Here is a 27,794-nt window from a genome sequence, read left to right as displayed (position 1 = left end):
CCCCATAGGAAACAATGGGGCAGATTGAGCTGAAAAAAAACCTAACACCTGCAAAAAAGCAGCGTTCAGCTTCTAACTCAGCCCCATTGTTTCCTATGGGGAAATACATTTTATGTCTGCACCTAACACCCTAACATGAACCCTGAGTCTAAACATCCCTAATCTTACACTTATTAACCCCTAATCTGCTGCCCCCAACATCGCCGAACCCTATATTATATTTATTAACCCCTAATCTTTCCCCTCAACATCGCCGCAACCTAACTACATTTATTAACCCCTAATCTGCCGCCGCCAACGTCGCCGCCACTATAATAAAGTTATTAACCCCTAAACCTAAGTCTAACCCTAACCCTAACACCCCCCTAAGTTAAATATAATTGAAATAAATCTAAATAAAATAACTACAATTAAATAAATTATTCCTATTTAAAACTAAATACTTACCTATAAAATAAACCATAAGATAGCTACAATATAATTAATAATTACATTGTAGCTATTTTAGGATTTATTTCTATTTTACAGGCAAGTTTGTATTTATTTTAACTAGGTACAATAGTTATTAAATAGTTATTAACTATTTAATAACTACCTAGCTAAAATAAATACAAAAGTACCTGTAAAATAAAACCTAACCTAAGTTACAATTACACCTAACACTACACTATAATTAAATTAATTACCTAAACTACCTACAATTAAATACAATTAAATTAAATAAACTAAAGTACGAAAAACAACAAACTCTAAATTACAGAAAATAAAAAAATAATTACAAAAGTTTAAAACTAATTACACCTACTCTAATCCCCCTAATAAAATAAAAAAGCCCCCCCAAAATAATAAAATTCCCTACCCTACACTAAATTACAAATAGCCCTTAAAAGGGCCTTTTGTGGGGCATTGCCCCAAAGTAATCAGCTCTTTTACCTGGAAAAAAAATACAATACCCCCCCAACAACATTAAAACCCACCACCCACACACCCAACCCTACTCTAAAACCCACCCAATCCCCCCTTAAAAAAAACTAACACTACCCCCTTTAAGATCTCCCTACCTTGAGTCGTCTTCACCCAGCCGGACACAAGTGGACCTCCAGAGGGGCAGAAGTCCTCTTCTGATCTGGCCAGAAGAGGACATCCAGACCGGCAGAAGTCTTCATCCAGGCGGCATCTTCTATCTTCTTCCATCCGGAGCGGAGCAGGTCCGACGCCGAGCATCCTCTTCCATCCGACGGCGACTGAAGAATGAAGGTTCCTTTACGTGACGTCATCCAAGATGGCGTCCCTTCAATTCCGATTGGCTGATAGAATCCTATCAGCCAATCGGAATTAAGGTAGGAAAAATCCTATTGGCTGATGCAATCAGCCAATAGAATTGAGCTCGCATTCTATTGGCTGATTGGAACAGCCAATAGAATGCGAGCTCAATCCATCGCTGTCAGATGGAAGAGGATGCTCCGCGTCGGATGTCTTCAAGATGGACCCGCTTCGCTCCGGATGTAAGAAGATAGAAGATGCCGCCTGGATGAAGACTTCTGCCGGTCTGGATGTCCTCTTCTGGCCGGATCGGATGAAGACTTCTGCCCCTCTGGAGGTCAACTTGTGCCCGGCTCGGTGAAGACGGCTCAAGGTAGGGAGATCTTCAAGGGGGTAGTGTTAGGTTTTTTTAAGGGGGGATTGGGTGGGTTTTATAGTAGGGTTGGGTGTGTGGGTGGTGGGTTTTAATGTTGTTGGGGGTATTGTATTTTTTTTTCCAGGTAAAAGAGCTGATTACTTTGGGGCAATGCCCCGCAAGAGGCCCTTTTAAGGGCTATTTGTAATTTAGTGTATGGTAGGGAATTTTATTATTTGTGGGGGGGGGGCTTTTTATTTTATTAGGGGGATTAGAGTAGGTGTAATTAGTTTTAAACTTTTGTAATTATTTTTTTATTTTCTGTAATTTAGTGTTTGTTGCTTTTCGTAATTTAGTTAATTGTATTTAATTGTAGGTAGTTTAGGTAATTAATTTAATTATAGTGAAGTGTTAGGTGTAATTGTAACTTAGGTTAGGTTTTATTTTACAGGTAAATTTGTCTTTATTTTAACTAGGTAGCTATTAAATAGTTAATAACTAATAACTATTGTACCTAGTTAAAATAAATACAAAGTTGCCTGTAAAATAAAAATAAACCCTAAGATAGCTACAATGTAACTATTAGTTATATTGTAGCTAGCTTAGGGTTTATTTTATAGGTAAGTATTTAGTTTTAAATAGGAATAATTTAGTTAATTGTAGTAATTTTATTTCGTTTTAATTAAATTATATTTAAATTAAGGGGGGTGTTAGACTTAGGGTTAGACAGGTTTAGGGGTTAATAAATTTAATATAGTAGCGGCGACGTTGGGGGCGGCAGATAAGGGGTTAATAAATGTAGATAGGTGTCGGCGACGTTAGGGACGGCAGATTAGGGGTTAATAAAATGTAACTAGTGTTTGCGAGGCGGGAGTGCAGCGGTTTAGGGGTTAATATATTTATTAAAGTGGCGGCGATGTACGGTCTGCAGATTAGGGGTTAAATAATTTATTTAAGTGTTTCCGATGTGGGGGGGGGCGCCTTGGTTTAGAGGTTAATAGGTAGTTTATGGGTGTTAGTGTACTTTGTAGCACTTTAGTTAAGAGTTTTATGTTACGGCGTTAGCCCATAAAACTCTTAACTACTGACTTTTAAATGCGGTAGGAGTCTTGACAGGAGAGGGTCTACCGCTCACTTCTTCCAAGACTCGTAATACCAGCGTTAGGCAAATCCCATTAAAAAGATAGGATACGCAATTGACGTAAGGGGATTTGCAGTATCCTCGAGTCGAGGAAGAAAAGTGAGCGGTACACCTGTACCTGCCAGACTCGTAATATCAGCGGGTGTTAAAAAGCAGCGTTGGGACCTCTTAACGCTGCTTTTTAAGGCTAACGCAAGACTCATAATCTAGCCGTAACAAACTTGTGGTGCTTCAAATTCCACAACTGTTTTGTTGAAAAAGTTCCCACAAATTGCTTAATACAACTATTATAAAAAATAAAACACAAGGGGCTAGATTACAAGTGGAGTGCTAATTTATTGCGCTCCTGCAAACGGGCAAATTTGCCCGTTTGTGTGCGCGTGATAATTAACCAGCCATTACAAGTGGCTTGTTATTGCTACTGCAAGCTCACAGTAGCAATTAGTGCTCAGAAAATTAACCAGAGATCAGATCTCTGGTTAATTTTCTAAAAGTGCCGCAAATGCCCCCAAAATAGTCTATTATTTGTTTATAATAATTATGGATGTAGATCAACGTTATGCGGTACAATAGGCTATGTATCGCATGATGTAGATTTATGTCCATTTGGCTGAAGGGGTTAAAGTAATATATATGTTTTATATATGCGCTAGTCTTAAAGCCTGTTACACGGGCCAAAATCACCTCTCCCACCAAGAACCTTTCCCTACCCTCTGATCCCATCTCCCTCATACCCCCTCCCTGCGGCTCTCAACTTTTTTTTTTCTGCAGCGTAGCGGTCCCACCCGCTCCCGTGTCTTCCAGCGATGGGCCGCCCACCCGCCTCCCTCCTAACCCTCCCACACCACTAACTTAGCAGCGTTACAGTCCTACCAGCTCCCGCCATGCTCCAGAGATGATCCGCCCACCCGCCTCCCTACTAACCCTCCCACGTAAAGCCTGGCGGCCTTTCTCACGCGGACACGGCACACTTATCCTCACGCGCCACTACTGATCCTTAAGGCCTCGCGGCGGACACACTTGCAGTCTAGCAGAGGTATGTTTGTCTTGCGATGCAGTCTTTACTGCGTATGAATGCATCGGACAAACATGCCTGGCCTTTTATAATATAGGATAGTACATGGGCATTTTTAGGTTCTTCCCTAGGCACTGAGAAATCATCTGCTCCTAAACTCAGCACCCCAGCCTATTTTAGCTCAGATTTCCTTCATATGTATTTGTCACAAAATGTACTGATCAGATAATAATTTACTAATTCCTGCCAGACCAGTGGCATATTTAGGTTTTGTGCTGCCCTAGGCACTCAAAATTCTGCTGCCCCCCCCCCAAAAGGTTTTAGGCCTTTTTTCTCCTTTAAAATGTTTTTGGGTCAAGAAGGAAGGGAGGGACAGAAAGAGAGAGAGAGAAGAGAAAAGTGGGGAGGGAAAGGAAAAAGGGGAGGGGGAAGAAGGGAGGGAAAGAAAGGAGTGAAAGAAGGTAGGGAGTTGAGAGAAAGAAGGGAGGGAGTTGAGAAAGGAAGTTGAGGGAGGAAGAGAGGGAGAAAGGGAAAGAAGGGAGAGAGGAAGGGATGGAAAAAATAATACTCTTTGAAACAATCACTTCCCTTCACATGCAACAACATACAGTAATTACCATAATTCAAGTAATGAAACTTTTTAAGTGTCTGTTTACTATTTACTCTGTGGTTTCATGAATGCAGAGAAAGCTAGCTATTAGTAGCTAACATACATTAACACTGAGAGTTTATGATTAGACATCACAAGCTGATCTAGGCAGTGCATAGACGCATCCAGTCTGTTAGTTACTAAGACCTGCAATAAGCACTGCGCTCGCAGACCCACCACAGCTGACAAGGGGAGGCAGTATATCGGCACAAGGTCTTCTCCTCCAGCCTCACCTTGTAAGCATATCCCCAGGCAAGTTTCTCATCAAGAACGCTTCCACTGCAAAAATGCCAGTGGCTCTAAATGAAGTAATGGTTTAAAGAAGTATTGCCTGTGAAGAGCGACCTTAATCAGCGCACGTGCCTTGTCTTCTCTGTAAAAGCCTGCATTTTATCGCTCACTGTACTGTGTGCTGGCTTTTAGAGAGAGGATAAGGCAGATGTGCCGCCCCTCCCAAATCTGTCGCCCTAGGCACCGGCCTTGTCTGCCTAGGCCAAAATACGCCCCTGTGCCAGACACTCAGAAAAGCATTCACAAGTGATTATGCCCTTAAGTAAGCCACCTTTAAACCAGTTATAAACAATTACTATTTCCTAGGAGAGTGGTAAGGCATCATGAAACCAAACTGTTCTTCAAAAAGTTCTACCCCTAAATCCCTGCTTCCCAAATGCCAAAATTTACCTCAGTATAGAAGAAAATCAGCCCCCTCTGACTTCCATATTTCCGACTCATTTAAGCTATAGAGGCCTATCTATCAAGCCGTCAACTGTGCTGCATTCGACGGCACCAATACGCTCGCCTAACATCGCCTAACATCATGGGCATGGACCTGAATACGCTCTACTTATTTATAAAGAAAACTGTCAAAAAGCCGCGCACCAAGTACGGGGCGATGAGCAGTGGACTGTTGTTAACTAACAGTCATCGATCTCACTGCTATTCGGCTTTTTCCCAACTTTATTTAAACCCTGTCACTAAACACCGCCACTATACTAAAATGTTTAACCCCTATCCCGCCACTCCCGTACCCCGCCACAACTTTAATAAAGGTATTAACCCCTATCCTGCTGCTCCCAGACCCCTCCACAACTAAATAAAGTTATTAACCACTATCCCGCTGCTCCTGGAGCCCACCGCAACTTAATAAAGTTATTAACCCCTATCCTGCCGCTCCCGGAGCCCTCCGCAACTAAATAAATGTATTAACCCCAAACCCCTGGCCTCCCACATCACTACCACTTACTAAACCTATTAACCCCTAAACTGCCAGCCCCCCACATCGCCATAAACTAAATTAAGCTATTAACCCCTAAACCTAACAACCCACTAACTTTACATTAAATATGAACTCATCCCTATCTTATAATAAATTTAAATTTACCTTTAGAATTAAAATAAACTATATTAAACTATTAATTAACCTACCCTAACTATTATACTAAAATTACATTAAATTACATTAAACTATTAATTAACCTACCCTAACTATTTTACTAAAACTACATTAAACTAAAAATTAAAGGGACATTAAACACTAAATAAATGCTAGATAGAATGATGCAGTCAAAGAAAAGATTAGTCTAAGAATAACGTAGATTTATTTTTTAAAGTTTCATTAGCTGTTTAAATATTGATAAAATAAGTGTAAAGTTTTAAAGTCTATAAAACAATGGGAGCTGCCATGTTGTAACTTAGGGTACCTTCTCTGCTGTGGCCCTATTTATAACTGTGGAGACAGTTATAAATAGGTCACTAGAGTGTGCAGCCAATTGCTGTGCAGAATATAACAGTGTTCTGCACTTCCATTTCTAACAGGTACTGAAAAGCTCACAATTTCAGAATGGAATTACAGAAAAAGGGGACAAAATAAATAATTAAAGTGTATTGCAAAATTTTATTTTTAAAATACGATTTATCATTTTTTATTACCATCTCAAAGTGTTTAATGTCCCTTTAAATTAACAATATTACATTTTTAAAAACCTAACCCTACTCAAATTATTTAAATCTACTATTAAAAATTACTAAGTTACAAAAAATAACAACTAAGTTACACAAAATAAAAAAGAAATCATCAAATATTTAAACTAATTACACCTAATCTAATAGCCCTATCAAAATAAAAAAGCCCCCCGAAAATAAAAAAACCCTAGCCTACACTAAACTACCAATGGCCCTTAAAAGGGCCTTTTTGCGGGGCATTGCCCCAAAGAAATCAGCTCTTTTACCTGCAAATAAAAATACAAACAACCCCCCAACAGTAAAACCCACCACCCACACAGCCAACCCCCCAAATAAAAACCTATCAAAAAAACCTAAGCTCCCCATTGCCCTGAAAAGGGCATTTGTATGGGCATTGCCCTTAAAAGGGCATTTAGCACTTTTTCAGCCCAAAGTCCCTAATCTAAAATTAAAACCCACCCAATAAACCCTTAAAAAAACCTAACACTAACCCCCGAAGATCCACTATCCTCTATCAGCCAATAGGAATTAAGGTGGAAAAAATCCTATTGGCTGTTGCAATCAGCCAATAGGATTGAGTTTTCATCCTATTGGCTGATCCAATCAGCCAGACAGCCAATAGGATTGAGCTTGCATTCTATTGACTATTCCAATCAGCCAATAGAATGCGAGCTCAATCCTATTGGCTGATTGGATCAGCCAATAGGATGAAAGCTCAATCCTATTGGCTGATTGCAACAGCCAGTAGGATTTTTTCTACCTTAATTCCTATTGGCTGATAGAATTTTATCAGCCAATCAGAATGTAAGGGATGCCATCTTGGATGACGTCATTTAAAGGGAAACTTCATTCTTCAGAAGACATCGTAAGAAGAGGATGCTCCGCACCGGATGTCTTGAAGATGGAGCCGCTCTGTGCCTGATGGATGAAGATAGAAGATGCCGTCTGGATGAAGCCATCTGCCGGCTTCGAGGAGGACTTCGGCCCGCTTGGATGAAGACTTCTGCCGGCTTCGCTGAGGACTTCTGCCGCTTGAATGAGGATGGATGTCCGGTCATCGGAAACTGTAAGTGGATCTTGGGGGTTAGTGTTACATTTTTTTAAGGGTTTATTGGGTGGGTTTTATTTTTAGGTTAGGGACTTTGGGCTAAAAAAGAGCTAAATGCCCTTTTCAGGGCAATGGGGAGCTTAGTGTTTTTTAGATAGAGTTTTATTTGGGGGGGTTGGTTGTGTGGGTGGTGGGTTTTACTGTTGGAGGGTGTTTGTATTTTATTGTACAGGTAAAAGAGCTGATTTCTTTGGGGCAATGCCCCGCAAAAGGCCATTTTAAGGGCCATTGGTAGTTTATTATAGGCTAGGTTGTTTTTTTTTTTGGGGGGGGGGGGCTTTTTATTTTGATAGGGCTCTTAGATTAGGTGTAATTAGTTTAAAAATTGGATAATTTATTTTTTATTTTGTGCAACTTAGTTGTTATTTTTTTGTAATTCTTTATAGTAGATCTAAATAACTTGAGTAGGGTTAGGTTTTTAAATATGTAATATAGTTAATTTAATTGTTAGTTTAATGTAATTTTAGTATAATAGGGTAGGTTAGTTAGTAGTTTAATATAGTTTATTTTAATTCTAAAGGTAAGTTTAAATTTATTATAAGATAGGGATGAGTTAATATTTAATGTAAAGTTAGCGGGTTGTTAGTTTTAGGGGTTAATAGCTTTATTTAGTTTATGGCGATGTGGGGGGCTGGTTGCGGTTTAGGGGTTAATACATTTATTTAGTTGCGGAGGGGTCCGGGAGCGGCGGTATAGGGGTTAATAACTTTATTTACTTGCGGTGGGCTTGGGGAGTGGTGGGATAGGGGTTAATAACTTTATTTAGGTGCGGCGAGGTCGGGGAGAGGCGGGATAGAGGTTAATACATTTATTTAGTGGCGGTGGTGTCGGGGAGTGGTGGGATAGGGTTTAATAACATTATGTAGGTGGCGGCGATGTCGGGGCGGCAGATTAGTGGTGTTTAGACTTGGAGCTATGTTAGTGTGTTAGGTGTAAACTTTACTTTTATTCTAGCATAGAAATCAATGGGATATCTAGCAGCATTGAACATAAACTTTCGCTGCTTTCAGACTCCTATTGATTCCTATGGCATACGAGGCCTCCAGGGTGGCGGATTGAAAACCAGGTACGCTGGGCCAGAATAGTGGTGAGCATACCTGTTAGAAGTTTGTTAACTAGCAAAAGTTGTCAGATAGTGCTGAATTTGCATTCGGAACATCTGTAGTGACGTAAGCATCGATCTGCGTCTGATTAAGACCAGCAGATCGTATTTTATGTCACAAATTTCAACTTTTGCAGGTCTGTAGGCTTTGATAAATGAGGCGAATCAGGCTCGCCACAATTAAGCTGTGGAATTCCAGCGTATTTGCGGTTGACGGCTTGATAAATATCCCTCATAGAGTGTAACCGAGTAGCTCTGCACACTGAATTTGATAGCCAGATCTGAAAACAGTAATGGATCACCCACTAACACCTGATAGCCCCTGCACAGCCCAGTAAACTGTAAATTGTAATTAGCAGACGATCCACAGTTTAGAGTATGTCAGTGTGTACTGTGTAAGGGACCCCCTCAGACCCAAAATTAGCAAGATTTATATATAAAAAATTTTTTATGTGAAAAGGACACCATGTAAAAAAGGAGAGAGAGAGACTGACTGTACATTAGTATTTAAAGGGACTGAGCATCTCTATGTAAAAAAAGGAATATATTTTACCTAAAAATTTTGCTCACCAAAATTAGCTTACTCTGGTGAGCAAAATTACCAGAGTAAGTGGTGTGTAAACAGTTATACTTCAGCTGCTGTCCAGCTGCAAGTTGAAGAAAAAAAACAATAACCAATCAGCATCAGCAGTGCTGAGGTAATGCTTTGCTGTGATCTCATAAAACTTCATAGAACTTACTTAAACTGAATAAGAAAATAACATGACTGTGCCTGCACATGACAGATGCACACTCCCTAGCTGTCCTGGGCGAAGCATCCTGACTGGCTACTTAAAGTCTCTTCACAGTGGGTTGTGAATATCTTCCTTTTTTTACATAGAGAAGTTCAGGTGATATTTTCTACTCAGCTTTTTGCAGCTATTCTGCATCAATTTCATGTGTTCCAACATTTGCGTATTATGTCCCTTTAAGTACATGCTATGAGTCATAGTTTAGCTGATGGTTATATTCTGTTCATATTGTTCCATATTTAATCTGTTTTTTTTAATGCAGAAATCCTCAACTGCTAACTCTACTGGCCATCGGAGGATGGAGCTTTGGGACGCAGAAGTAAGTGGATATCCTTTGATGTTTTTAATACTTTTGTAGGCCTCTTTGCAGTAATGACTAATGCAAGGTCTAAATTTACACAACCAGATTTTGTGAATATCATGTTCAGTTGTGACTTCCTGCCCACATATATATGTTCCTAAATGGATATCAATGGATGTAACTGTTGATAATAAAATCATCACCTCAACTCCTCATACCCGATGCCTTGGAGTTACACTTGAATCAGATCTCTCATTCAGTCCTCACATCCATTGCTTGGCCAACTGCTGCCCTTTCCACCTTAAAAACATCTCCAAACTGCCAATTCCTTACACAAGATAAACTAAAATTTGAATCCACTCTCTTGTCACTTCCCACTTTGACTATTGGAATCCCATCCTCTCTGTTCTCCCTAGCTGTCGTCTTTTCCCTTTACAATCCAGAATGAATGTTGATGCTCCACTGGCAATCACTGCTGCCCCTATATCTCTACCCTTGTCTCCAGATACTCTCCCACCTTTCCATGACCTCCTTCTCTCCTCCTCAAATTCCTGGCTACAAGACTTTTCCAGATTGGCCCCTGTTGTGAAACACTCTGACTCGCTCCACAAAAGTCTTCCCTAGTTCAAAGTTGCAAATGTTTCTTGGACTCTACTGTTCAAGGATGTGTGCTAACCCTCCCTACCTCAGTTCTTGTCTTTATTCTGTAAGTCCATTGCATCCCTTTTACATATAAACGTATAAGCCCAGCTGTCCTGTAGATCAACGCCAGTCCTTAAGTACCCCAAGGGCAGATTTTCATGATATCTTAACCAGAACACAGTTGAAATAACCTGCTCTCATTCATCAGCTAATTACTTCACCTGTGCTCTAGTTCAGATATTATGAAAATCTGGCTTGTTAGTGTACTTGTGGGCTGGAGTCGAGAAACACTGCTGTAGTTCATCTTTTTGAAAGGTGATCTACAACAGCTGGCAACTGTTGTTAGTGCCCTCTAATCATAAGTTTCCTCTTAAATTCTATCTTTGTATATTATACCTTTGTTTACAGGTCTGTCGAATTTGTTGGCACTCTACAAATACAATTTTATAATAATAATAATAACAACAAAGTCACGTCTTTTTCAATGCATCTAAAAGAGAGTATTTCAAATGACCCACAGTTTAGTTTTTCTGTCTTTTTTATTGTTAATAGTTGTTTCTCTAAGGATGTACTCCCTGTTAGTTTTAAAATCATTTAAAGTTGCGTTGATTTAACCTTTCCATACAAAAATATTGTTGACATGTTTAAATAGTGATCTTTCATCAGCTCTTGTAGAGTCTGTTAATATCCTTTAGTAAAGATACTGTTTTTCCCCCAGTAAAGTTTGTTATTGTGCAGGACATAAAATATAAGAATATAGAGGGTAAACTGAAACGTTTTATCACTTTTCCAGCCATGAAGGTGACACTTGTAGTGAACGAACCCTAGGCAGCTGCTTATATGAAATCGAGCTCAGAGAGTTGTTCATAGAAGTAGGATAAATGTAATATTTAATATGCAGATAGACAAGTAAAACCTTTAATAATGTCAGGTTCACAGCTATGGCTTCCTCTGCTGAAAACCGGAAGATTTTTATTGACTCTGTTATTGAGTATCTCCGAAATTATGGGTTTGACGGGCTGGACCTGGATTGGGAGTATCCTGGTAATGAAGAGAGAGGGAGCCCTCCAGAAGATAAGCAACGCTTCACAATACTAATCCAGGTAAGAATCAGGCGATATCCAAACCTGGGTAGAACTTTTTTTGACATGGGCCCCAAACATGTTGAGATAAGAGAATTGGCTAAAACACTTTAGTTTTTGTGGGTTTTTATTGAGAGACACTGCTGGTCTGTACATTATTCTCTAAATCTGGTGATGCAAGCTATGGATTTGTATTTTTCTTAGGTGTTTTGCCTGAATAGGGATATTAAAAGCTTTTAGATTTTGAACGTTACCCTTTGTATAAACAGATCAGAAAGGCTAGCAATAATTTAGATGGAGTTTAATTCATCAGTTGTAATGTAGATGCGCTATAACTTACTTACGCTTATACAAAGGCCTCTATTTATCAAGGTCTGGCGGACCTTATCCGACAGTGCGGATCACGTCCGACAGACATCGCTGAATGCGGAGAGCAATACGCTCTCCGTATTCAGCATTGCACCAGCAGCTCACAAGAGCTGCTGGTGCAACGCCGCCCCCTGCAGATTCGCAGCCAATGGGCCGCCAGCAGGCGGGTGTCAATCAACCCGATCGTAATCGATCGGATTGATTTCTGGCGATGTCTATCCGTCTGCTCAGAGCAGGCGGACAGGTTATGGAGCAGCGGTCTTTGTGACCGATGCTTCATAACTGCTGTTTCTGGCGAGTCTGAAGACTCGCCAGAAACACGGGCCATCAAGCTCCTTTCGGAGCTTGATAGATAGGCCCCATAGTGTTTTTTTGGGGGGGAGATAACGGTTTGGATCAGCAGCAGTTTCCTCTCAGGCCGACCAGTCTTCTGCAGGTCCTGAGTGGTACTTCTACTATGTATTTAACACCTTTGCTGGGGTAAAACACATAGCGGTGAAAATTAATATTTCAGTAACAGTTTTGTAACTGCTACAAGGTACTAGTAGGTCTTCCCGCCTAATCCTCCTTTTCTGACAGTTACTCTGAACATTTGTATATATAAGCAAATAGACATTAGTAGGAGGTACACGACTTATACTCCTATATTAGTTTACATTTAATCAGCTTTTATTTCACATTTAAAACAAACCAACACGTTTAAATGCTGTTCTTTTATGTGGGCAATATTTTTGTGTACAATATCCCTTTAATTGTACACTCTACCAATCACTTTTAAAACCAAAAGTCCTTACCTACTCAATGTGTAATAGACATACAATAATTATATGAAACATCTCCAATTGTACTTATTTAATACATGCATGAAGTAGTTCTTTGCATTAGAGACAAGCTTTTAAGATGACCTTGAGCTTTCTCTGTGTCTTCTAGGATCTGCTAGATAGTTTTGTGAAGGAGGGAAAGGAGACAAATCGCCCTCGTCTTCTTGTAACGGCTGCAGTCTCCGCTGGTAAAGGCACTATTGACGGTGGATATGAGATTGCCAAGATTGGCCAGTGAGTCAGACATTCATGCTTATTGTATTATTGATGACAGGCTAGTGAATCTCAAATAGAAAAGCTTCAGTGCATTTACTTGTAATGTAATAAATTCTTATATCTCTTTACCAGGACACTTGATTTTATCAGTGTTATGACCTATGACTTCCATGGTGATTGGGACAGGCAGACTGGGCATAACAGTCCTTTGCACAAGGGAGCAGCAGATTATGGAGACAATGCTTACTTCAATTGTGTAAGTACTGAAATGTCAATCATAGACTGGAAGTACTAAAATATTTAGCTGACATTGGTCTAGAATACAAATGGCGCTCTATTTATTCCCCCGCTCGCTGGCAAACATTGCTAGACATAAGCTTTTAGCACAGGAAAGTTAGCATACGTATTACACAAGATGAAAGTAAAAAGTTTGCACGTGAGCAAAACACAATGCACCAGATACATAACATTTAGATATAGCAACCATGTTAACTACTTTTACCTATAGATTTCAACAGAGCGTGCTGATCAAAATAAAAAACCCTTGTGCACTAACCCACCACCTTATTAGTCCTATATTGCTACAGCCGAAGGTAGTTATGAGTGTTTTACATTCCAATGTTCTTCACGTAGAAGAAATTGTAAGTTTTAATTTTAAATATTTATTTTTAGATATCTGAAGGGTTTTTTTTTGTAAAATATATATCTATACCTGTATATCTATATAAATATATATATACAGGGGTATCAGGTGTATGTGTGTATATATATATATATATATATATATATATATATATATATATATATATACCAGTATCAATTTTAGTGCACTCACTGTTACTTTCAACATCCGCTGGGGTGCTGCGTGGAAAACATGTAGCAATAACATTCAACCCCAAAAGTAGGAAGAAGGAACGCTTCACTCTCCAGTCTGTTTAAAAAGAGCTTTATTACATCTTCATCAATCAATAATACATCCAAAACGTTTAGATACCGTTTGGTATCTTGTTCACTGGGTGTTGCAAAAAGTTTGTGTCCCAAAAACACAAACTATTTATTTAGTTAGTTAATTATTATTATTATTTTTTAAATACAAAGAACATTGGAATGTAAAATATTTACATTAACAACACAGTAAAACATATGAAAACAAATTAAAAATGAATAAAAATGATATTTCATGTTTCAAGGTATTTGACTGGGAAGGGCTCAAAAGTGTGTGTGTATATATTACTGGATAAAGGGAAATCTGGTATGGATAATGCAGGCATTAATTTCATCACTACATACAGTAAGCAATTCACAGACATATGCAAAATTATAAGAACTAGATTACCTCTTCTAGAAAATGATAAAGACCTACAGACCATATCTAGACAATGTAATTTTATCTCTAGAAGAAGTAAAACCATTAATGATATAGTGAGAAGAGATTTTGCTACAGGTAGATCAAGTAGAGGAGCTATTAAAAACTGGTTAACACCTAATGTAGGCTTCTACAGTTGCAGAGGGAAACAATGTAAGAGTTGTAACTATACCAAAGAAGCTGACACTTTTATATAGACAGTTACGCAAATAATTTTTTCAATTAGATAACGTATCAACTGTAATTCTGCTTATGTAGTCTATTTAATAACGTGTAAAGTCTGCAATTTTCAATATGTGGGACTCACCACAAGGATGCTCAAAGATCGAGTCAGGGAACATTTATTGTCACTTGAGGCTGAGGTACCCAAAACTCCAGTGGCAAAGCACTTTTTTAGACATACTAATCACTTAGAAGCATTTGTATTTCAAGGTATTGAAGTGGTAATGTAGGTTACAGAGGAGGAGATACATTTCAGTTGCTTTGTAAAAAAGAAGTGTTTTGGATCTATACACTGCGTACAGGGTCTCCATTTGGTATTAATGAAATTAGCGATGTAAAACTGTTCATTGATAAAACTCAACGTTAGTTCCCAGTCCTTAAATTATAACTGTAGTTGTATGTAATTTCTTTTGAATAAAATGAACTATTGGGTTAGTATTGTTAGGCTTTTCAATCAATTTCTTTTGTATTGTTTTTGTACTATATATCATATAGACTGCTTATATTAAGTATTTAACACCGCTAAACATGGCCGCCTTTAGGATGTTGCCTGCACCTTTAAGGCTCTTTGTTACATTATATACATAGCATTTGACTTTTATACATGTTTTACTATTGGGCTTTTATAGTTGCGGGTATTCATCCATGTGTACGCATACTCATACAGCTAACTAGTGATTTCTATGTTTTGCAAACCGAGTTCACAGGCGTTTATGTTTGTATCGTGGTTGTTAACACTTATTTTGCTTTGATCTGAGCTAAATTAAACTTGAGATCACATTTGTCTCCTTAAATTGCAGACGGTTTTAAAGGACGTTTTTGTTGCTTTATTTGGATACATGTTATTTCTCATCCACTTTGAGTTTGTAAATGACTATATGTGCTATCAACTTTATTATGAATACAGGCATGTGGTGTAACAAATAATATATGCTTTATGTATCTATAGAGATGATAGTAAGTTTCAGCTTTGTATCTTTTTTTTTTCTTCGTATTTGTACATGTGTTTAATTAGATTGTATGTGAAAGGTTCACGGAGAGGGAGTGTGGCCCATATGTATTTTGATTGGCTGGGCTAGATTTCCTACCTGTGTACTTAATTAGGTATGTCACACCTGTACAACAGCTCTGAGGAAGTGCCCTGAGGGGCAGGAAACGCGTCAGTTGTAGAGGTCTGTTAGCTGTGCTCTGTATTTTTAATCAAATGTTGCAACAAACAGACTTTTTATTTGCTCTGTTCTCTCCCTCCTCGCTTTACACAAGTGTTTACCGCAATTGCTTTACAAGTTTTGTTTGGATGTCAAAATCAAACTTACATGATTCAGATAGAGCATGCAATTTAAAAAAAAAATTACAATTTACTTCTATTAGCAAGCACAGTCTTTTTTATATACACTTTCCGAGGAACCAGCTTCTACTGTGATTGGCTGAAGGCAGTCAGATGATACAGTGGGATAGGAAAATGGAAGTTACTTTGAAATTTTGTTAGAAAAAAATCTACTACTCATTTGAAAGGCAGAGTAAGTGCTATTTCATTGTCTTTTAATGAGGCATTTGTTGATTATGTAATTCCACTGTATATAATGGTCCTTAAATGGTAGGTTGAGAGACTAATTGGAATCTCCAGAGCTAAATCAAATAATGTTAACATCAATAAACCCTACAGTACACTACATTATTACCAAAAATCAAACTTTTAATTGACAAAATAATTTTATATAATTGCAGGAATATGCCATGAACTACTGGAAGAAAAAGGGAGCTCCAGCTGAAAAACTTCTGATGGGATTCCCAACATATGGCCGATCTTTTACTTTGGCTGGAACCAACACAAACATTGGAGCATCCATATCAGGTGCTGGCAATCCAGGACCTTATACAGAAGAAGCTGGCTATTGGGCTTATTTTGAGGTAACAACACAATCATTGCAGAGAATAGAAGGGATGTGTTATTGGGGTAGCTGATATCCTTAAAAGATTAGTGTACTATAAAATTGTTTTCCCCTTAGCAGAGTTTAAAATGTATGGGAAATTATTCATTTGGGTATATTTTTGTATATGAAATAGCTGTATCCAACTCTCCGCTAATTTAAACTACAACGTAATCAACTGGGCGGAGCTTCAAGGGAGAGCAGACTTCATATTTTTACACAACATTCTTCTTAGCTTATCTATCTATACACAGTGAGACCAATACTTAGGGCCTGATAATAAAAAAACTTTTCAGCATAAAGGAAAATCATACTGAAAAACCTTTGGGGGCTTTTTTTCAGCATTATATTGTAATGTTATTTGTCTCTTTTTCTCATCCAGAATCCTGCATAGCTACATAAACAGCTCTAAAGCCAAAATGTACAAAAATTAGCAAGCTAAAATAATTTAAAGGACCTCACAGTGCTGACAAAACCTCTTTGATAATCTTGCCAAAGCTGTATCCCCTGACTAACCAGAATAGCCATATCCATGTTCCAGAAATGTTAAACCAGTATCCCAATTGATTTTGAAACAAGTGTTCCTGGTACTCCAATGGTAGGATTTAAAAACATAAATGCATTCAAAGTTAATTAAAAAATGCACAAACATGCAGGGTTGCATGGGGTAAGGCCCTGATGCGTTTCGCAATTGCTTTCAGTGCTTAGTGATAAGTATTACTCATTAGGCTGCATTACCATTTATACAGACAACAACCAATCACATCCTTTCATTTCATATGGGAGTGAACTTCATGTTAAGACAACATCTGTCTTAAGGAGGAATAACCATTTTTCAGTTTTATTGCATGTAAAGGACTAGAAGGCAAATATTAACCTGTAAAGTAGGAAATATCCCACTCCAGGTTTAATCCCTTTGGAAACCTAGTACATAGCCTATAAATCCAATATAAATCCTTTTTTTGTTAGGCACTTATTCTTATCACCCCCTATAGGTGGCAGTTTAACTACATATATGACCTTTACTTTAAAACTTGGTATGTTTGTAAGATGTTCCAAATTGAAGTGTCTTGTGATTGTAGAGTCATTGTTATATTTATCAACATCCCTAAGGTGTTCCCAAACTTTACATCTGAACTCACAGGAGGTTTGTCCTACATACTGGCCATGACATGATTGCACTCCAAAATATATACCACCAATCTAGTTCTGCAAGTGGCATAAAATGTAATTTTTACAATTCTGTGAATTGTTGTCCTGACTCCAAAACTTCACAGGTCTTACATGTATAATTATTACAGCTTAAATTACCATTGTGTTTCAACCAAGTTAAATTTGGCTTTTTTGAACTCAGTAACCATACTTGGTGATAACTTTGATCCTATAGTGGCTGGCTTTTTAGAATACAAACCTGCAATTCCTTACTAATGGTGCCAGGGTGCCATCATTCTCAATAAGGTATAAGTGTTTTTTTTTTTTTTAAATACCAACTATTATTAAGTTATGGAGAATACTCTATACTGAAGATGATGACATCCTCTGTGAAATTTTCTTTCTTCCAATGTCTTTCACGATATTTGTCATACTTCCCTCCTCCCTTGCTTGTCCTAATAATTCTTTAGAAAACCTCCTATATGAAAGTCTATTTATCAACTCTTCTGATTGCAAATAACAAAAAAATACAAAGCATCTAAATTTGTGTTTCTTCTTAACCTTATGTATTGGCTTTTTTGGAATGGAGTGTATCAAATGGCGCGTATGGGAAGAATTGGCATGGAGTATGGTATTGCCATCAGTTGGTTTATGAAAAGTACTAATTATAATTTTCCCTGTGTTGGTATCTCCTGTTAATTTTAAATTCAAGTAATGAATCTCCTTTTTATTTGTTTCTCCAGCAAATTTTAAACCCAATTGATGGGAATTAAAATATTGTAAAATTTCTTCAAATTGTGAACTTTATTAATCTCTTTCTTATATACAAAAATTAAATAATCTTTAAATCTTTAAATTAGATGATATCATTCACAGAAGGGTTTCATCTGAAAATATGTACTGGAGCTCCCACTAACCCAGAAATAAATTTGTATATGCGGGAGCAAATTTGGCCCCTATTTCCGTACCTTGACGTTGCAGATAAAAATGATCATTAAACAAAAAATAATTATGGGTTAGAAGGAACTCCAGACATTGACAGATGAAGACTTTTACTGCCTCTTCAAAGCTAGTATCTCTATCTAGGCAAAATCTTACGGCTCTTATACCCAGATTGTGAGGTATACATGAGTACAATGAAACTATGTCCAATGTGGCCCAACAATAATTAGGTTGTTAAGTTAACCCTTTTATGTTATCTAACAAATTATTTGAATCCTTAGGATGGCTATATAAGGGGTTGTAACAGACTAAAATGAAAACAATTCTGATGTACTAAAATATGACTAAAACTAAAATGGCATTTTAGTCAAAAGACTATGACTAAAACTAAATCTAAATTTGCTGTCAAAATTATCACTTAATATGATAAGTATGTATACTTTAATGAATATGCTGTGCATCCACTGCACAGTATAATGTTGATGAGTATCTATACACAGATAATGACCACATAGGCACACACCTACTTATAGACAGGCTACTATGCTCCCCACCACTGGTAGTTCTAGAACTTAAATTTGGGGGCCTAACAAAGGTGGTGAAAAAGTTGAAGAACACAGAACACATAAAATATGGAGCCCATTGGCAGAGCATGCACTGTCCAAACAGAACTGCCACTGCATCCAGCACTTGGGCCCTGATGCCTCTGAACCGGCTGCATGCAAGGTGTTATTATCATTCTGTATCTAATTACTGGTCTTTTGTAAATAAAATTAAAAAAAGAAAGGCCATCTTCTTGTTTATTTACAAAACTTGGTTTTATGTAATTTTAAGATAAAGAAATGTTATATACCAAAACAGTTAAATCTGTTAAATCTGTATTGCATGTTCAAACCTCAATGCCATAAATAATAACAGGTTAATAAACCTTTACCCAAGGATTATATAATAAGTTTGGAAGTTCTAGAGAAATATTTAATAATTATGCTTAAGACGCATTACAGTTTAACGAAACCAATTAGATTTTAGTTGACTAAAATTAAAACAGTTCAGATGACTAAAAGACAACTAAAACTAATTATTAGTCTGAAGCCTATGATTAAAACTAAATCAAAATTTGCTGTCAAAATTAACACTGGGTTGTAAGAAGTAATCCATCTAATCAGACACCAGTTCCAGCAGGGACCCTATGCCAGAAACTATGGGCCTTCCTGGTGGATTTTTGTGTACTTTGGGTACATGATTGAAGATAGGGGTGATTAGATGTCTAGGTACTAAACTTTCCACATTCTCCTGTGTTAGGACACCCACAGCCACCCCTTCTGCAAGTAAACTTTCCAATTCTATTTTAAATTTTTGAGTGGGGTTAAAAGACAATTTGGAATAAACGGTTTCATCTGACAACTGCCTGACTGCTTCTTTAATATAGTCATGTTTATTTATAACAACTATTGTGGCCCCTTTATCCGAATTTCTTATGACAATCTTAACATTCTTCCTCAAGCTTTCTAAGGCTTTATGTTCACCTATGCTTAAATTAAATTGTATTTGCTTCTGATTATCTAATTCTAAATATGCTTCCAATTTCATCAAATCATGCTCTACTCTTTTCTGGAAAGTATTAATATGTGGACCTCAAATGTCAGATAGAAATCCGTACTCTTTGATGGAAGAGGGATTGCCTCTTGTAGGATATGACCACCCGTATGATAGGACCACCCATCAGGTCACCTTCAGAAGAGAGGTCTCTCAAAACATCCAATGCACAATAGTCACTGAAATTTTCAAAGTCCACAGGTGGATTCCTATCCCAATCTTCATTTGTGGTAAGACCTCTAGACTTTTCTGGGAGTGAGTCATGAGTGGACTAATGTATTGGTTGGTGCAAAGCCCTGGCCTCTGGACAGGAGAAACACTTAATCTTTGGTCAGATTGTAATCTGACAAATTAAACATTTGACTTGATTTATTGTTTCCTGGAACTGTCCCTTTGTCCTTTTTTGGATCTCCTTGTTCTCTTTGTTTTTGGCACCAGGCTAAAGGGACAGCCCTTTTCTCAGTCATCCTTACATCCAACTCTTCTTGAGATGAGGAGAGGCCTGAGCCATACTCCAGATCTATAACGGCCATAGATGGGTTGACTGGATTAGAGGGTTCTGCATCAGATGAATCTGGATCAGTTGAGGTGAAGAGTACTTTCTATCTTTTGTAGATTATTTCTTTCATATAGGTTTCAAGGTTTTATCCTCTGTGTATTTAACCGAGTGAATACTTGCTGATCTTTTCATGGGTCTTTGTCTTCTGTAGACCTTATTCTGTTTGTAATCCTTATGGTCTCTTTCAAACTTGGTACTTTTAATCTCTGCTATTTGTGTATATTTTTTTCTGATGTTTCATATTCTCTTTAAAAGTACTATAATCCTCAAAGGACTTGAGTGTTTTAACGATCTGCTTTTTCTGAATATTTTTTTTTCTCTTATCTTGTTTCTTTTTCTCTCTTTGTCCTTACTTAGAATCCTTATTAGAGTATGACAACAGACTGTCAGTGCCTCATTCCTTTTCTCAATTAAGTCTTGTTCATCAAATTGATTAGAAGGATATTTTTGGATACACAAGCCTCTAGGGATCCTGTTAGATTTCAAATAATGGTCAAAGGTCACAATGACCCATAGAAGTCTAAGGTCTTATAACAGCAGCATTTCCAACATTATAAATCTTGACTTAAGACCAGTTACTGCATCTGAGGCGTTCTCTTTAGGCTGAAAGATTGTGTCAAAAAATGATTTTCTCCCCTTAACATCAAAAAGTGAACCAGTTGTATTAAAACGTTACTCCTAAACAAAAACCTAGTGTTTGACTACCAATATGTAGTATATATAAATCATTGTGAAACAATCACTATACAATCCCCTTTGTTAAGGAGACAAAAAAGCACAAAGCACTGTGTTATTATACCGGTCCATTAGAGTATATTAAGACTAAAAATAACTTTCATATGACAAAATACAATATATAGGATTTAGGCATTTGCCAACCTCTACTCACATATACATGTTTACGTGTGTGTCCTTCCTCACTCATCACTATGTCCTGGAGCTGCTGCCATTGCTTTGTCAGTACCTTGCCTCCTGAATCAACGTATTCTGTATTCTAAGACTGCAGTAGTACTTTGTCTCCAGTGGCAGCGTGTTCAGTCGAATGAGCTTGCAGTGGGCGGTCCCAGTGTGTAATGTCATTAAGGTGAGCTGCCGCTAAAGGACTTCCACATTCTGTGTATCTCAATGGGGGTAAGGACTACATATCCCAAGGTAGCCCACGATACATCAGGAGGGTGAATTGGACCAATCTGATATATCTATTGAAGAAAAGAAGAGTTCCTGGTACTCTAAGGGTAGGATTTAAAAACTCCCTGACGCATTTCGTGCTTGGTCTCAGTGCTTATTCATAGGTATTTCTCATTAGGCTGCATTTCCATTTATACAGACAACAACCAATCATATCCTTTCATTTCATATGGGAGTGAACATCATGTTTAGACTATATCTTCTTAACGAGGAATAGCATGATTGTTTTTAAAATCATACAGCTTAAAAAAAACAATAATTATAATTCCATTATTGTAAAATATTTTTCAATTAACCTGTGTATCCCTATTGCTTTTACTTGAAGACAATTCAAACTATGTTTTCGGTAGTATATTTCTAAAAGCAAATCACCCAATTAACTCCTCTAAACGAAATGCATGACTTTTTTTTTTTTTTTTTAAATAGAATATGAACTTTTTAAGAATGCCTCTTTTGCAATGTGTCATGTCATTCTGTAGGTATGATCTGCAGAATGGTAAGGATACTTTATGCATAACATTACTTATGGTGTGTAGGGTAGCTAAATTACCTTAATTTTATGTTGATAATACATCTCTCTAAACAACCAAGCATGCTACTGGCTTCTCTTGCTATTATTATGCAATGATGTCCCAATTTAGCAAATAACTAATAGAGAACAGTCATGCTGGGTACTGTACTTGTCTAATTATATATGCTCTATAATTTATTCTGTTTTTTTTTGTTAGTTTTTTGCAATAATGTCTCATTTAGGAAATATTTATTGAATGTAACTGGACCAGTGCAAGACAGCTAAATAGGCTATTGGCTGATTTGAATTTGAAGAATCAAATCAGCCAATAGGAATTAAAGGGACGTCATCTTTAATCGTGTACCTTGAATTCACTATTCAGTGTACGGCGGCGATCGGGAAGAAGAGGATCCTCCACGCTCCATGGCTCCGCGGTCGCCGGTCTTCAGTTCCTCTGTCCTGGATGAAGAAACAAGAGGTCCCCGCTTGGAAGAGGACTTCACCGCATAGAAGAGGACCTTCTCTGCCGGCATTTAGGACCCGTGAGTATCTATTTGGGGCTTTAGTGTTAGGTTAGGCAGCAAAAGAGCTGAATGTCCTTTTAAGGGCAATGCGAATACAAATGCCCTTTTCAGGGCAATGGATAGTTTAGGTTTTTTATTTTGGGGGGTTTGGTGGGTGGGGATTTTACTGTTACGGGGTCTTAGTATTTTTTATTCTTAAAAGAGCTGTTAAACTTAGGGCAATGCCCTACAAAAGGCAATTTTAAGGGCTATTGGTAGTCTAGCATTAGATTAGGAGGTGTTTTTATTTTTGTGGGGCTTTTTTATTTTCATAGGAATTAGGTTTATTTTTTTAAACTTTGGTAATTTTGTTTTTTTATTTTCTGTAACATTAGATTTTTATTTTCTGTAATTTTAGCTTAACTTAAACTTAGGTTTAATTTTTGGGGGTTAGACAGTTTTATTTTTTAATAATTGTTTCTTTTGGGGTGTTTATTAGATTATGGATGGGCAGCAAAATAGCTGAATACCCTTTTAAGGGCAATGCCCATACAAATGCCCTTTTCAAGGAAATGGATAGTTTAAGTTTTTTAGTGTTAGGTTTATTTATTTTGCGGCAGTTTTGTGGGTTTGTGGGTTTTTTTGTTAGCGGGGACTTAGAATTTTTTGTAACTGCAAAAGAGCTGTTTAACTTAGGGCAATGCCCTACAAAAAGCCCTTTTAAGGGCTATTGGTAGTTCAGCATTAGAGTAGGGGGTGTTTTTATTTTTTTATTTTTTGGGGGGGATTTTTAATTTTCATAGGGATTAAGTTTATTTTTTTTATTTTTGATAATTTGTTTATTTTTTTCTGTAGTTCAATTTTGTTTAATTTATTTTTTTATTAACAACACATAGACTGCCCTCTGGGCAGGCTTACCAACTATTATTCTATATTAGTATATTCTATTCTATTACAAATGTATCTTGAACTCCTACTACTCTGCCCTTAATTTCTATAAGCAACACTACTTCTCTACTCTTATCTCTAATCTTTCTTCAAACCCAAAACGTTTGTTCTCCACTTTCAATACCCTTCTTCGCCCTCCCCCACCTCCTAATACAACTTCTCTGTCAGCTCAAGACTTTGCCAACCACTTCAATAACAAAATCGACTCCATCAGAAATGAAATCAGCTCTCAACATAATTCCATTCTCTCATCCCCTCAAATGCTCTCAATCAAACACAACCCACATAACCTTAAACTTAGCTCATTCTCCCCTGTTACTGAGGAAGAAGTTTTGGCACTTATACTGCACTCTCACCTCACTATCTGTCCCCTTGACCCTATCCCCTCACAGCTACTCCCCTCCCTCTCTGCCACCCTTACCCCTATACTCACACACACTGTCAACCTCTCCCTCAGCACCGGTATATTTCCCTCATCGCTGAAACATGCACTGTTCACACCTATCCTCAAAAAACCTTCCCTTGATCCTACCTCCCCATCCAACTACCGCCCTATTTCCCTCCTCCCTCTTGCATCAAAGCTTCTCGAAAAACTAGCTTATGCACGCCTTTCCCATTTCCTTACAATAAACTCCCTCCTTGACCCATTGCAATCTGGATTTCGTCCCCATCACTCCACAGAGACAGCAATTGTTAAGGTTACCAATGACCTACTTACAGCAAAATCAAAAGGCCACTTCTCTCTGCTTATCTTCCTTGATCTGTCCGCAGCCTTTGACACTGTTGACCACCCTCTTTTGCTCCAAACCCTCCAATCCTTCGTCATATGTGACACAGCCCTCTCGTGGCTCTCTTCCTACCTGTCAAACCGTACCTTTAGTGGAGCCTTGTCTGGGGCCTCCTCTGCCCCCTCACCACTTTCTATCCTCGGTCCCCTTCTCTTTTCAATCTAAACGTCATCACTAGGTTCCCTAATAAAGTCCCATGGTTTACAATATCATTTGTATGCCGATGACACCCAAATCTACTTCTCTGCACCAGACCTTTCTCCTTCCTTGCTAACCCATGTCACTAACTGTCTTTCTCACATCTCCAACTGGATGTCCTCTCACTACCTCAAGCTAAATCTCTCCAAAACTGAGCTCCTTATTTTCCCCCCTTCTTCTAAACTCTCCACCCCCAATCTCTCTATAACTGTCGACAACTCCATCATTACCCCTACCCCGCATGCCCGATGTCTCAGGGTCACATTTGACTCAGATCTTTCTTTCACTCCTCACATTCAGTCATTGGTTAAAGCCTGCCGCTTCCACCTTAAAAACATCTCTAAAATTAGACACTTCCTTACACAAGACACAACTAAGATTTGAATCCACTCTCTCATTCTCTCCCGCCTCGATTACTGCAACTCTGTCCTCTCTGGTCTCCCCACCTGCCGCCTAGCTCCTTTACAATCCATAATGAATGCCTCTGCCAGACTCATCTTCCTTACACGTCGCTCTTCATCTGCTGCACCTCTCTGCCAATCCCTTCACTGGCTTCCTCTTGCCTCTAGGATCAAACACAAAATTCTCATTCTGACATGCAAAGCCCTCAACTGCACTGCTCCCCCCTATACTCAGACCTTGTCTCCAGATACTCTCCCTCCCGTCCCCTTCACTCTGCTCACAACCTCCTACTCTCCTCCTCTCTTGTCACCTCATCACACTCCCGTTTACAGGACTTCTCCAGACTGGCTCCCATCTTGTGGATTTCTCTGCCTCGCTCCACAAGACTCTCTTCTAGTTTTGAAAGCTTCAAGTGCTCCCTAAAGACTCTACTGTTCAGTGATGCATACAACCTACGCTAACCTTTCTTTATACCAGTTCCTCTGCTCCATTGCTATCCCCTGAACCCCCTTAGCATGTAAGCCTAAGAGTCCAGCTGTTTGTTGATCACCTTCTTAAGAGCTGACTACAACAGTGCAACTCCTGGCAGGGCCCTCTACCCATTTGATCCCTATAATTGCTTTGCTGTACTCCGCATTTGTTTATAGCGCTGCGGAATCTGTTGGCGCTCTACAAATAACCGATAATAATAATAATAATAAAATAATAATTCTATACTAAAATGCAAGATTTAATGTAGAATATAGTTACAGCCTCTTCTATGGAGATAAATAAATGGTAGCATAAATGTTAGACTTAAAGGGACAGTCAAGTCAAAATTTAACTTTGGTGATTCAGATAGGCCATGCAATTTTAAATAACTTTCCAATTTACTTTTATCATCAAATTTGCTTTGTTGTCTTGGTATTCTTTGTTGAAAGCTAAACCTAAGTAGACTCATATGCTAATTTCTAAGAGCTTGTAGGCCACCTCTTATCTCACTGCATTTTGACAGTTTTTGTCATATAAATAACATGTGGGTCAAATAGATAACATTGTGCTCACTCCCATGGAGTTATTTATGAGTCAGCACTGATTGGCTTAAATGTATGTCTGTCAAAAGAACTGAGATAAGGGGGCAGTCTACAGAGGTGAGATACAAGATAATCACTGAGGTAAAAAGTGTATTAATAAAGGGATTATATATCTTTTTAAACAATAAACATATTCAAGTAGACTGTCCCTTTAAACATAATTTTCCTACTTTACTGTGTTCCATGTTAAGTTCTACCTGATACGTCAATGAATTTGATGCTGGAAGCCAAACGTTGACCCATTGCTCTAGTGTGCCTAGAGGGATATGGCTGCACCTCACTGACGAGGCCCACACTAGGCAGAAATGTACGTCTGGGGTTTTGCTGTTTCTCTCATTCAGAGAAGGATTGCCTGGTATTTCGGAACTGGACTGCACTGTTTAGTCAGGATCAGACTGATATGCTTCAGGAAAGTTCTTCTCTGTGAAAGGCACATGTTGAGCAAAAGTCGGCTGCTTCTTGGGTGTTAACTAGCCATAGAACAAGCTATTATGCTATTGTTCGTTCACAGGTTGAGCGCTTCTCTTTATTTAAGTCAATTAATTTGACTTTTAAAGCATTGAAATTCCCTGAAATTGCGCTATTAGTATCATGCATTTCTACACTTTACATACAGTATAAGCTAACAGACTTCAAATATTGTAAAAGCTAAGTGGACAAACATCTCTTATAAAATAGCAAACAAATGAGGGGAAAAAACACAGATTAGGCTGCACTATTAGCACTCTGGCCTAGACTTATGAGCGGAAAGAACACAATTGGGGACAAATAAAATGTAACTTTTATTAGTGACAAGTTAAAAAAATATAAATAGGGACCCAGTGTGTAACCACATAAAAACAACCAAAGATCTGTTGATAATAATTCCTGTTAGTATACTGGTGTAGCCTTTGAGATGTAATATATTGAGACAGGAAATTACACTGTGCGGTCTAGCATCAGCTGCGGAGACAAAATAGTTGCTATTATACCTAGAAGGTAGTTACGGCTAATACATGGTAGAGAAAAAGCCCAATATGGGTGAAACGCGTCAGGAGATAACGAGAGCTTCATTTTTTAAACTTACCTAGATTTGTTGGTCTCTGTTGCGGCATTAGGTGCTACACGCTATTAACCTTTACTATTGCCAATTAATTGGAGCTATTCACTCTAAAGACAGTCTATTTAACTGTGATACTTATGCACCTAGTGCTAGTTTGCTACATATTAATGCTGAGACTCTATGATACTTAAGTTACGGCTTACCAATAACCATATATATTTACAACGTTGCTGTGAAAGATGTTCCAGCATTGCTTAGGCGGAGGGAGAATGTGTTAGTACTATCTACATATACCGATAGAGTACTTGTGTGTTCCATTATGTGTTGTTCTATAATTTACCAACAATTCTGTTAAATACAGTCCTCAGTGTGGCTAGCTAATAGAAGCTATTACCTAAGAGCAACAGTATTTTTGTATTGTAACGGATACACCTGCACTCACGATTAGCTTACGAGCAACAATATTTAATTCAATACATTTATATTCACTGTTGCCATACATAATGCTGTGTAATTTGTTCCAGCAGCCTTTGGGAAGAATAATACATCCCAGTAC

The 27,794-nt window shown here is 38.0% G+C and overlaps 1 protein-coding gene across 1 annotated transcript in view; it reads left to right on the top strand.

Moving 5' to 3' along the window:
* Positions 1–27,794, top strand: part of LOC128651716 (acidic mammalian chitinase) — a 116,341-nt gene that overhangs the window by 75,619 nt on the left and 12,928 nt on the right. The window contains exons 4-8 of the mRNA XM_053704702.1: positions 9,649–9,705; positions 11,261–11,432; positions 12,711–12,835; positions 12,950–13,073; positions 16,134–16,316. Coding sequence (XP_053560677.1) covers positions 9,649–9,705; positions 11,261–11,432; positions 12,711–12,835; positions 12,950–13,073; positions 16,134–16,316 — 661 coding nt within the window. The remainder of the gene's footprint in view (positions 1–9,648; positions 9,706–11,260; positions 11,433–12,710; positions 12,836–12,949; positions 13,074–16,133; positions 16,317–27,794) is intronic.

The sequence above is a fragment of the Bombina bombina genome, chromosome 3 (genome assembly GCF_027579735.1).
Source record: "Bombina bombina isolate aBomBom1 chromosome 3, aBomBom1.pri, whole genome shotgun sequence".
In the NCBI taxonomy this organism is placed as follows: Eukaryota; Metazoa; Chordata; class Amphibia; order Anura; family Bombinatoridae; genus Bombina; species Bombina bombina.
This window is presented reverse-complemented; position numbering and strand designations above follow the sequence as displayed.